Consider the following 13,063-nt stretch of genomic DNA (forward strand, 5'->3'; position numbering starts at 1 on the left):
CGTACTACTCGTCATTAATAGAGGAAAATAGGAACAACCCCAGGTTTCTTTTCAGCACTGTAGCCAGGCTGACAGAGAGTCACAGCTCTATTGACCCATGTATTCCCTAAACTCTCAGTTGTTACGACTTCATGAGCTTCTTTAAAATTCTATTAGACTATTAGATATTATTAGAAACAAAATTCACCAAGACCTGCCCTCAACTGGCACCGACTTATCTCTAAACTCAGGAACCTTAGAAACAGCTGTAAAACCAGATATATCTTTAGACTGCTTTGCTTCCCCCAATCTTTACCAACTAACTTCAATAATTTCTTCATCTAAACCATCAACCTGCCTCTTACACCCCATCCCGACTAGGCTGCTTAAAGAAGTTTAACCCTTAGTCAGCACTTCTATACTAGATATGATCAATCTATCTTTATCAACAGGCTATGTACCACAGTACTTTAAAGTAGCTGTAATTAAACCTCTTCTGAAAAAGCCCAACCTTGATCCAGATGTTTTAGCCAACTATAGACCTATATCTAACCTTCCATTTCTCTCTAAGGTTCTGGAGAAAGCAGTTGCTAAACAGCTGTGTGAATTTCTACAGAGCAATAGTTTATTTGAGGATTTTCAGTCAGGATTTAGAGCTCATCATAGCAGCACTGGTGTAAAACTAAAACTTACTAATGATCCCCTAATTGCATCAGACAAAGGACTTGTCTCTGTACTGGTTTTATTAGATCTTAGTGCTGCTTTTGATACCATTGACCATCAGATCCTATTACAGAGACTGGAAAATTTTATTGGCATTAAAGGAACCGTTCTAAGCTGGTTTAAGTCCTATTTATCACATCGATTTCGGTTTGTACATGTTAACGATGAGTCCTCCATACACGCCAAAGTTAGTCATGGATCTGTGCTCGGACCAATCCTCTTCACTTTATATATGCTTCCTTTAGGCAAAATTATCAGGAAACACTCCATAGACTTTCGTTGTTATGCAGATGATACTCAATTATATCTATTGATCAAGCAAGATGAAACTCATCAGTTAGCTAAACTTCAAATTTGCCTTCAGGATGTTAAAACCTGGATGACCTGTAATTTTCTAATGTTAAACTGAAGTTATTATTCTGGGGCCCAGGCACCTCCGTGACGCATTATCTAAAGATACAGTTTCCCTGGATGGCATTGCCCTGGCCTCCAGCACTACTGTGAGGAATCTTGGAGTTGTCTTTGATCAGGACATGTCGTTTAACTCTCACATTAAGCAAATTTCAAGGACCGCCTTTTTTCACCTACGTAATATTGCAAAAATGCTAAAATTTATGCAGAAAAACTAGTCCATGCATTTGTTACTTCTAGGCTGGATTACTGCAATTCTTTATTATCAGGCTGCCATTAAGACTCTCCAGCTTATCCAGAATGCTACAGCACGTCTTCTGACAGGAACCAGGAAAAGAGATCATATTTCTCCTGTCTTAGCTTCTCTGCATTGGCTTCCTGTAAAATCCAGAATATAATTTAAGATCATTCTTCTTACCTACAAAGCTCTTAATGGTCAGGCACCATCTTATCTTAAAGAGCTCATAGTAAATTCCTACCCCACCAGAGCACTGCGCTCCCAGAATGCAGGGTCTCTCCTGTGGAACCAGGTTCCAGTTTGGGTTCAGGAGGCAGACACCATCTCCACATTTAAGAGTAGGCTTAAGACTTTCCTCTTTGATATAGCTTATAGTTAGGGCTGGCTCAGGTGAGTCCTGAACCATCCCTTAGTTATGCTGCTATAGGCCTAGACTGCTGGGGGATTTCCCATAATGCACTGAGCTCCTCTCTCCTCTTCTTTCTCTCCCTCTGTATGCAACCTGTCAAGTAGACTGAGATCCCTGCGCACTAACAACACTCTAAAAGGCCCATTAAAGGCCATGGGACTGCGAGGTACTTTCCGATTGAATAACACAAAAGACTATAAGAAACAAAATAACCAAGAGGAGAATCAGGTACTTTCCAAATGAATGTGATGTGTTAAGTGTGATAAGTATAGCAATCAGTAGAATGATGTATTAGAAGTATTATAAAGGAATTACTAAAGAAATGAGAAATGAATAACTATGGTATGAAATGTCATGATTTGATAGTATTGATTGGAAATGTGCATGTAATGATAGATGTGATAGAAGGAATATGTTAGGACATGTTGAAGCTTGTTGCGAAATACTGGACTGAGTGTGACAGCCTCCTGACTGTGAGTCATTGAGAGAGAAGGGTCAGCAGGGGAAATGAGTGGAGGGAACAAGGACATCTCTGAAACAAATGAACAATCTATGTGCCAGTAGTGACGTAGACAGGATAAGGGTGGTGGCTGATATGACAAAGAAATCAGCCATGGAGTAGGATATATAAAGAGAAGCCAGAAAGAGATCGGGGTTATTCCTCGGCGGATCTCAAGAGGCATCGGACTCGGAGCAAGACCATCACCGCACCGGACCAAGAGCCCAAGACAAGAGATGGGGATTTGAACAGCAACTAGGGAACGCTTCAGAGATTTCTTCAGCAAAGTTTCAAGAGATCATGCCACGGAGGATAACCATAACAGCCAAGACAACTGAAGAATCATCGGACTCGGAAGACTTTTGAAGACAATTTGAGGGCTTTGGACAAAGCCTCAGGTTTCCACCACAGTCATCAGCTCAGCAGAAGAGGGAAAGAACTCCTTGGCCAGGACAACTCCTTCCCCTCCCTTTCTCTCCAAAAAAGAAGAAAACCAAAAACACTCAAGCCCAGCTATTCGTATCAGGTTTTGAATTTTAAACAGTTTTATTATTTTTACTCATTTTAATAAATTTTAGCTGTATGCTTGCCCTTGCTAACTTTATGCAACAAAATATATAATCACTGCATTTAAAGAATGATTGTCGACATTGAAGTTATTTCCTCACTAAGGTAGTAATCAATTAGGTAAAGTGTGTTTAACATCTTTCAGGTTCTTATAGGTTGCTCTAGCCACTGAAATTAACTTATCCTTGGGGCCTATTTTCCTGGCCACTAAATACCAACCTGGCAACCATACCAAGTGCACTGATCAATGAGAAGAGAGCTGTCGTTAACGGGCGTGGCTGGGGTGGTATCTGGCTCTAGGGCTATTCAGTCAGGTGCTATCTCAGAGTAAGCAGGGTAGGCGTTCGGAAGAAGACAGTTAGAAGCCAGGCGAATCTCTTCGACACCAGCTTAAACAGTCCTCAGTCATACCTACTAGGGTAATACCCATAGGCCTAGAGGATCGGACCCTTTAAGACGGAGAGCTGGTCCAGTACCTCCTGAACAGGGGTGACTCGGGATCTAACACGTGGCGCCCAACGTGACGAAAGGATTCGTTGAGCCTGAAGCAGAACCCCGACGGAAAGACCAACCGTCGTTCGTGTGGAACACCCGAGAGAGAGAGAGGCGTGCGGCGAGAGACATCTGCCAAGCGCCAGAGCGAGGAGTCCAGCGGGAGAAGAAATCCGACTGAACACTCGAAGGGGCAGACCTGCAGAGAAGCGGAGCTGCCTGGTGACCTGCTAGAGGAAGCAGCATCACCCACCCGCAGAGATCCAGAGGGAGAAGCGGGGGAGAGAGCGACCGAGAGGAGCAGTCAAGCTGCATCCCAGAGCAGCGCTGAATAGCCAACCAGTCTGCAATTCATCCCTGACCCGAAGCGTTAAGGGAGGCTTTGAGGAACAGACGACTCGAGACGACAAAGACGACAGAGATGGCGGCGGCAGCGGCATCAGCAGATGACCCAAAACAGCTGAATGAGATGGAAGAAACAGAAAGCCTCGAGAGTGAGGCACCAGAGAACCAGGCCCCAAAAGTGGAGCTGAGAATACCACACAGAATTATACTGTTCGGAGACGGGCTTCAAACATGGAACCCTGCTACTAAAGAGCACCTCCAGAGATACTGCACAAGGGCGACACCGGGGCAAATGGAGGAAGAAGTGAATGAGATGATGAAGAGCCCAGGGTACTATTACGCCGATGCCTGTATCGACAGGCAGGTGATAATGGTTATGAGGTGCCCCAACAAAATGAAGACCAAAGAAGAGATCCGGACCTGCATCGACTGGTGGCTCCAGGTTCTCGACGGATGGGACAGGGGGCGAATCACAGCCCTGGTGAGCCCTTCCAAGAAGTATGATCCCATCATAAAGATGACAGCGCACGTGTTGGGAGCTACTAGAAAAACTACATAGAAAAGGAGCCTACCTCCGGGCCTTACAACAGGATGGGGATGCCCAGAGTGTGGTTGAGGAGAACCCGGATAACGGCGACGACCTCTCCAACGACAGCCAAGGGTCAGCCAGCACCGGCTTGGATTCAGAGAAGGAACAGGAGGCTGAGAGCAGTGAAGACGAGACTGGAAAGAGAGACTCGCTCGAACCAAGCACTCCCCCGGGGGAAGGAATCCTCAATCTCCCGTCAACTCTGCCCAGTAATCTGACGCCAGTGATTGATAAATTCCGGAACCTTATAGCCAAGACGTAAAAACAGAAGGAACTCCTGGACAGGCAGGGGAAACTTCTCCTGGACGGAACCAACTTTGGGCGAACAGAGCCTTCCACGTCTGTACCAAAGACAGAAACCGGATTGAAGCGTAAGTCAAAGAAGGCCCACCACAGGACAGAGAACAACCCGGGTGAACACCTACCCTCCATAAACCCGATTCCTCCAGACGCACGTAAGATTGCCAGCCAAGGGGGGTTAATCGTGTACCAGTGGATTGGGAGCCCCTGGGACATCGATGGCCACGGGCTCATAGTCTTCACAAACCAGAACCTGAAGATACACCATGGGAAGTTCCGCAAGGAGCTAATCCATCTAGCCGGAGGAGAATACCGGGGGGAGGTTGAAGACAGAAGGACCCGTAGGATGAGCGAGACAGAGAAGAGTAGACGGGTCGTAGTAACGAGTGGGGGGAAACTCACTTACTATGCCGTCATACATCTACCCATCGACGAATACCGGGGAACTGCGGAGTTCAAAGAGTACCAAGGGAAGATGCTGAGAACCCTAGAACAGGGTCTTGACCGAGCAAGAGAGTTGGAATTCACAAGAGTGGTGTTGTGCACCAACGGCCTGAGGTCAAACACCATGGCATGGGAAGAGGCTGAGACAACTGCAATGGGACTTGCCAAGTTATACCTGCGAATGCCGGGGATGTGGGGCACAATACGAGAACTCGTGGTAATTACCACCAAGGAACAACACCAGGAGCCACAACAGAAAGCGTTGGCGAGCGTGCAGCCCTGCAAAGAAGGAGGGAATCGAGCCCGGAGCCGGACCAGGTTAGAAGAAAGGTATGAACCGGCACCATGGGCAACACTATCCTCACCCACGACGGATGAACGAGAAGGGAGGGTGATGCGCCAAATGAAGTGGCAAGAGACGGAAGCTGGACCTTCTACCTGGTCCCCCCAGAGCAAGAAGAAGACACCAGCAAAAGCCCAGGGTACACGTTCTACCCTCAACGAAAACCAGACTTAGGCCAGCCCCAGGCACAGGAGTCTAATGAAGCCGTCGCAACCGGAGGAGTGGGAAGATGAAGAGCCCCAACCAGAACAGGCAGAAGAGGACATGGAAGTGAGTAGCTTAGCCCAAGAGATGCAAGAGCTGAGCCTGCTAAAACCCAGGCCTCAGCCAAAGAAATCCCCTGAGGCGCGAGAGGGAAACTGGGTGAAACCCAGGGCTACAGAGGAGGAAAGGAGAAGAGAGTGACCAGCAAGAAGATGGGGAAAGTGTACCCTCAGTAGCGGAACAGACAGAACATCAAGAGCTGAGAGTGGGACGCCGTAAAGGGGACAAAAAAGAAGTGAAGGTACTCAGTGTGCGACGAACCTCAGAAAACATTGCCCGAGACACTACCTGGGGACCAGTGGAAACGAGGGACGGAAGACAGGCCTACGTACCCGAGGTTGAACAACTCGATCACCACATAATTGAAGTTATTTCCTCACTAAGGTAGTAATCAATTAGGTAAAGTGTGTTTAACATCTTTGAGGTTCTTATAGGTTGCTCTAGCCACTGAAATTAACTTATCCTTGGGGCCTATTTTCCTGGCCACTAAATACCAACCTGGCAACCATACCAAGTGCACTGATCAATGAGAAGAGAGCTGTCGTTAACGGGCGTGGCTGGGGTGGTATCTGGCTCTAGGGCTATTCAGTCAGGTGCTATCTCGGAGTAAGCAGGGTAGGCGTTCAGAAGAAGACAGTTAGAAGCCAGGCGAATCTCTTCGACACCAGCTTAAACAGTCCTCAGTCATACCTACTAGGGTAATACCCATAGGCCTAGAGGATCGGACCCTTTAAGACGGAGAGCTGGTCCAGTACCTCCTGAACAGGGGTGACTCGGGATCTAACAAACCTCATCCCATTAATGCATGTTACTATTTCCACTTTTTCCCTTTCCCGTAGTCTTGTGCTTTCTCCTCCCTCTCCTCTCTCCTCCTATCACTTCCTGCAGGTGTTTCTGGCTCTGGAGCTGTGGAGTCTGGATCTGTGGTTGCAAATCACCTGCTGCCCCTGTGTTCCTGCTCGACACCCTCTGCTACAATTATTGTTACTAGTCCTATTGTTATTATTGTTATTATGATCATTAACATTACGATTATTATCATTAACACTACTATAAATATCTGTATCATTATTCATTCAGTCTATAGCAACATCACCTTTACTGTCTGTACCTCTGTGTATATTGTATAGGCTGCCTTCCTCCCCTCTCAGTCTCCTTCCATCTCTCTCTCTCTCTCCCTCACCCCCAACTGGTGGAGGCAGATGGCCGCCCATGGTCCTGCTCAAGGTTTCTGCCTCTTAAAGGAAGTTTTTACTTGCCTCTGTCGCCTAGTGCTGCTCTTGGTGGGAACTGTTGGGTTTCTGTAAATATCATCACAGAGTATGGTCTAGACCTGCTCTTTTATGAAAAGCACTCCGAGATAACTGTTGTGATTTGGCGCTATATAAATAAAATTGAATTGAATTGCTAGGAGACAATTCAACAGAGCAGTGTCTGCAAACAGCAACTTTGGCGACTTTCTCAGACACTTTGAAATGCTTCCGTGCTGTCAAAGTAATTGTCGGGTAAAATTTCTTAGGCCTTTTGACTCATTAGGCCAAACACCAAAAGTGCAGTATTTGCTATATCGGCCGATTAGTTTCAGTGACCGAACATTCGGTGCATCCCTATGCATGACTGTTTCTATGTCTGTGAAGGTTCTCAGTCATCCAGGTCATAGTTATCCAAAGAAGCTTAAATTCAAGGACAACTGGACTTGGTTGAAGATACTAGAAGACGTTTTGTCCCTCATCTAAGAGACCTCTTCAGTTCTGACTGTCTGGTAGGGAAACTCAGCTATTTAACCTCTGTGGGGTCGTTTGCCAAGATGATCGATTCCACAGGTTCGTTTGTGCTCCTGGCTGTTGTAACAACAGGTCATTAGAGCCACACGCGGCCAAGTCTGAATGACCAATGTTGTTAACTTTGCCTGTGGCCAAGAGGTAAAATTTTAGTTTCCTGGGAAGTGGTGAAAGGACAGCATTGTAAGTGGGGGATGAGTGATGTCGCAGAGTCCCTCCCCTGTTAAGCGACTGCTTCTCAAATGGCTTACTTGACACCTCTTTCAAACCATCCAGCAACATTAACTCAGTCACTTACAACATTGCTAAATACATATCTACTGTCCTAGCCCCCTTCGTTGGCAACACGCTGAACCACATCCAAAACTCCAAAGACTTTATGAACAAAGTCCGAGGTCAGAAATTGGACCCAGAGTAAACCATGGTGTCCTATGATGCGACTTCCTTGTTCACATGCATCCCCACTATGGAGGCAGTAGAAACCATAAGTACATGACTGCTAAAAGAAAACCCAGTGGACAGTAGAACTAGCCGCAGCCCTGAGCAGATCTGCCTCCGCCTAAACACCACCTACTTCCAGTACAACTGAGGATTTTACTGTGCAATGGGCTCATCTGTATCCCTATTGAAGCCAACATTTACGTGGAAGAAGTGGAGAACAAAGCCCTGAACTCCTTCAGAAGAACAGCACCAAGCCACTGGTACAAGTATTTGGACCACACATGGGTCAAAATTAGGGATAGGGATCGTTCCCCTGCTCTAAAAAGGACCCGGTTCAAAAATTTCTCAAATCCTGAAAATCAATAAGGTCCGAGCTTATGGATAACTGCTATCGAGACTAGCGGGTCCTATAATGTAACGTTACGTCTCGAGCGTCAAATCTGGTTTAACTTGAAACGCAATGGATGACAAAACTAATGTTTTTATTGATGGCACAAAACACGGTTTCAAACGGGCCCTGGACTGTTTATCATCAGGCTGCAGCCTCTGCTGCTCTGTTGGCTCACACACACACACACACACACACACACACACGAATTCATGGCAATGCAAGCCCCCCCCACCCCGAAGTACCAGTACTTTTGGAAAGTACTACCCCCCAAAGCAAGGACTTTTTGGGGAGTAAAACACCTTACATACCACTGATGTGCGAGAGCGACTGTGGTAGGCTACACACTGCGCAGACCTGTGTGAAATTGGTAGTTGAACGCAAATAAACATCCTTGTCCGGAATATCCAGAAAAATCACATCCCTGCAAAAAAGTAAGTATTGGTCTGCATTTTATTGGTCTGCAAACAACGGTGGAAAAGAGATGAGCAGTCATAGAAAATCACCCGGCATTCTCCAGTTAAAGCCAGTAGCCTCTACTCGCCCATTCAGAAATTCACTGCAAAGCAAGCCCCACCCCCCTAAAGTACCGGTACTTTCGGTAAGTACTACCCCCTGAGCAGGGACTTTTTGGAGGCAAAAATAAAGACCCTAGAACTAAATTTAGACCCAGGTCTCTCCGGTGGAAAAACAGTGAGTTCCTCCCAAGGTTCCTAGTTCCGGGGTATAGTTCCTTTAATTGAAACGCAGCTTAAGACAGATACTGGTCCACCCTAAAGACCGCACAATTAACTGTAACTGTGGGATTAATAAAATATATCTTCTTCTTCTTCACACCCAAGCACAAGAAAAGTAATCTAGTGTATGCGGTCCAATGCAGTGAGGAATGCACAGACCTGTATATTGGGGTGAAGACTCTGCAGTCTACTTACATCTGAAGGACAGAGGACACTCGTTTGAGGACCACCAGGTGCACATTTTAGACAGAGAAGATGGATGGTTTGAAAGAGGTGTCAAGGAAGCCACTTACACCCGGGTTGAGAAGCCGTCTCTGAACAGAGGAGGGGGTCTACCACTTATCCCCCACTTACAATGCTGTCCTTTCATCACTTCCCAGGAAACTCAACAAGCACAAACTATTGGCCTCAAGTGAAGATGCCAATGATGGTCGTTCAGACTTGGCCATGGGTGGCTGTAACGACCATGACGACTGGCGTTACCACAGCCAGGAGCACAACGAAGCAGTGGTATCGATCATCTTGGCAAACGACCCCACTGAGGTTAAATAGCTGAGTTTCCCTAAAAGCCAGTCAGAACTGAAGTCTCTTGGATGAGGGACGAAACGTCTTCTGGTATCTTCAACCAAGTCCGGTTGTCCTTGACTTTAACCTTCTTTGGATGACTGTGTCTATGTAGTCAGGAGCTACATACCAAATGTCGCACCCGTCTGTCCTTGCTCCCTTTTATGTGCCCTTCTGTCAGACAGTGTCATCAATGTATCAATCAGCTGCAATCAAAACGTGACCATACCGTTAGTATGAGGATATGGTAACAATCTTCTACCAGGCATGTTCTAACAACTCACCAGATGTGCTCCCTTTGTGGCTAGGGCAGCTCCAAGCTCTTCAGCAGTGCAGTTCTCATGGACCTGATGGAACTCCTGGTTGAGAATGGGGCCCACGTCAAACCTGGGATGTGAGGACATTCTGTTTATGTTTGTAGTGAGGACAAAATAGGACGAACACTGAGAAGCTTTCTGTCTGTGCACCTGTGAGGGCGGATCTGCATGATGGTGACTCCCGTCACAGTGTCACCATGAATGATGGTGTGGAAGACGGGTGCTGGACCTCGCCACCTTGGCAGCAGGCTGGGGTGAACATTTAAAATCCCGCTGCAAGGAAAGAGTGTGTGCACAGACACACATACATAGTTTATATACAGTTTAGACTGTCATGCCTCTGTGTCCAAGTTTATGTAGTGGCCAGGGATTCAGGCCAACACCACCCTGTTGCTGTGAGGACAGCGTATACACTGAACATTGTTTTGAGATGACTTTTTGTAACAATCCTATCACATTTCAGTAGTGGAGCAACGGATCCTAGTTGAACCATGATCCAGGAAACAGTTTTACTGGGCGGGACATCGAAAGGGACTACAGACAGAGAGAGGCGGCTCCATTAGAGCCATTTTAAAATGATTTTAACCCTAACCCTGATCTGAAAAATGATCGTGTTTCCATGGCTCAAAACCATGGATCGATCTGGACCGTGAGTTTTGTGATCCGTTGTCCCACCACATGTCAGGCAAAAAACTCTGAGGAGACAAAGATGCACAACATGTAAACATGTAGCTTTATGTGGTAACTGAGGTTAATAAGTTGTTTTATAAATACACAAAATGGCCAAAAGTATTTAGACACCGCTTCTTGTAAATCACAGCACTGTGAGACAGTCGGACAAGTTGTAAAGGAAACAGGTGTATGCTCAAACCCACATGTAAAGTAGGACAACGTTAAAGCAGAATGTAAACTGATGGATGTTTCCAACAGACTCACTGCCTCACTGTCTGACTTACTTGTGTTTCCTGACCTGTCTAACCTTTTCTGAGTATTGTGGCGACACACTGAGATCTCTGCCATTACTTTGTTGAGTACAATGTATTCCTAACCTAACTGCAGTTTTTAATTTATAGCTTGGATAAGTGACCTCCAGTGGCAGATATGAGATTTCTATTAGTCAGCCACTGGCTTAAGATTCAGGGGGGTACTGAGGACGCTGTCATCACATTTAACATGATTTGTTCCTGGCCAGACCAGAGCAGAGCAGAGCAACAGTCCACAGGTTTTAAAACATCACTGATACACAAAAAATGCTCACTGTGGAAACTTGTTGATCAGTCTCTCAGGGAGTAAACAGCCAAAAGACACCACCACCCCAACATCAAACTGTCCATCCACATTGTCAGGCGGCCAGCTGTGGACTGGAAGGTGGTTCTGCTGAGCAAACCTCTTGACTGGGACTTCCCCAGACAGAGTAACAACTTCAAGGGACTCCACTACCCCATCCCGGGAGCTCCTACAAACAGAACATGGAGTTTAGTTGCATGCACACAATTCCCTTATTCCAAGATGACGACCATGTTAAAGCTGTCTATAAAATATATTCACACTACTTTTTTACATACTTGTAGAATATTTTAGAATGTTGTAACATTTTAAGCTTGTTCTGTTGCTGCTTTTGATATATTTGTGCTGTGTTTAGTCATTGTAAACTTTGATCTCAATATAACAATTTTGATAATGATTTTTTAAACACTTTTTAAAATACATTTTTAACCCACACATATACGTGTATGTATGCATACACACCATACAATAGTAAATAAACCAATAAGTAACTAACAGTCAACAGTCAAAGGTGTAGAAAATGCAGACAGTGTAAAAATGTTCCTTTGAATTGTCCACATTTAAAACATTGATAACAATTTTTGATAAGTATGAGGTCGGGACTCTATGGAGACATCTCTGTCCTCTGCTCTCTGACAAATCCTACTCATTCTCCCTGTGGTTCGATGAATCAATTTATTCAATTGATGATTTTTCTTTTGTTTTTTAAGGGTGAATCATAAAATATGAAGACAGACCTCAAATAGAAGCTTGACAACAATGGTGTCACCTATTAAGGAATTGTTTTGGTCAAAGGTTAAAGTTCACAGAAATGTTAACAGTCTGTTTAATTTTCACTGTTTGAGGGATTTTTAGAGTGCAATCTCTCATAGTTGGAACAGTAAAACATTATGATATATGTACCAGTGACAGTAGAGGACACTAGGAAGGAGAAGCCATGACAACACTGAACTAACCGTTTACACTGGTGAAAGGTCAAATCTGATTTAAATTAAGTTCACAAAATTACAAAGAAAAGGTACATTTTGTATTTGTATTAATAACAAATAATAAATCATATTATTATTAAAACTATTATCATTATTGTTATTATTAGATTTAAATTAAGTTCACAAAATTACAAAGAAAAGGTACATTTTGTATTTGTATTAATAACAAATAATAAATCGTATTATTATTAAAACTATTATCATTATTGTTATTATTAGATTTAAATTAAGTTCACAAAATTACAAAGAAAAGGTACATTTTGTATTTGTATTAATAACAAATAATAAATCGTATTATTATTAAAACTATTATCATTATTGTTATTATTAGATTTAAATTAAGTTCACAAAATTACAAAGAAAAGGTACATTTTGTATTTGTATTAATAACAAATAATAAATCGTATTATTATTAAAACTATTATCATTATTGTTATTATTAGATTTAAATTAAGTTCACAAAATTACAAAGAAAAGGTACATTTTGTATTTGTATTAATAACAAATAATAAATCGTATTATTATTAAAACTATTATCATTATTGTTATTATTAGATTTAAATTAAGTTCACAAAATTACAAAGAAAAGGTACATTTTGTATTTGTATTAATAACAAATAATAAATCGTATTATTATTAAAACTATTATCATTATTGTTATTATTAGATTTAAATTAAGTTCACAAAATTACAAAGAAAAGGTACATTTTGTATTTGTATTAATAACAAATAATAAATCGTATTATTATTAAAACTATTATCATTATTGTTATTATTAGATTTAAATTAAGTTCACAAAATTACAAAGAAAAGGTACATTTTGTATTTGTATTAATAACAAATAATAAATCGTATTATTATTAAAACTATTATCATTATTGTTATTATTAGATTTAAATTAAGTTCACAAAATTACAAAGAAAAGGTACATTTTGTATTTGTATTAATAACAAATA

The 13,063-nt window shown here is 43.2% G+C and overlaps 1 protein-coding gene across 1 annotated transcript in view; it reads right to left on the minus strand.

Moving 5' to 3' along the window:
• Positions 1 to 13,063, minus strand: part of mtfmt (mitochondrial methionyl-tRNA formyltransferase) — an 18,259-nt gene that overhangs the window by 1,644 nt on the left and 3,552 nt on the right. The window contains exons 3-10 of the mRNA XM_046074036.1: positions 11,090 to 11,287; positions 9,982 to 10,104; positions 9,799 to 9,901; positions 9,645 to 9,720; positions 5,172 to 5,275; positions 4,743 to 4,805; positions 4,236 to 4,339; positions 3,681 to 3,778 (exon numbers count right to left, since the gene is read on the minus strand). Of these exons, the coding sequence (XP_045929992.1) occupies positions 3,681 to 3,778; positions 4,236 to 4,339; positions 4,743 to 4,805; positions 5,172 to 5,275; positions 9,645 to 9,720; positions 9,799 to 9,901; positions 9,982 to 10,104; positions 11,090 to 11,287 (869 nt within the window). The remainder of the gene's footprint in view (positions 1 to 3,680; positions 3,779 to 4,235; positions 4,340 to 4,742; positions 4,806 to 5,171; positions 5,276 to 9,644; positions 9,721 to 9,798; positions 9,902 to 9,981; positions 10,105 to 11,089; positions 11,288 to 13,063) is intronic.

The sequence above is a fragment of the Micropterus dolomieu genome, linkage group LG17, assembly GCF_021292245.1.
Source record: "Micropterus dolomieu isolate WLL.071019.BEF.003 ecotype Adirondacks linkage group LG17, ASM2129224v1, whole genome shotgun sequence".
NCBI lineage: Eukaryota > Metazoa > Chordata > Actinopteri > Centrarchiformes > Centrarchidae > Micropterus > Micropterus dolomieu.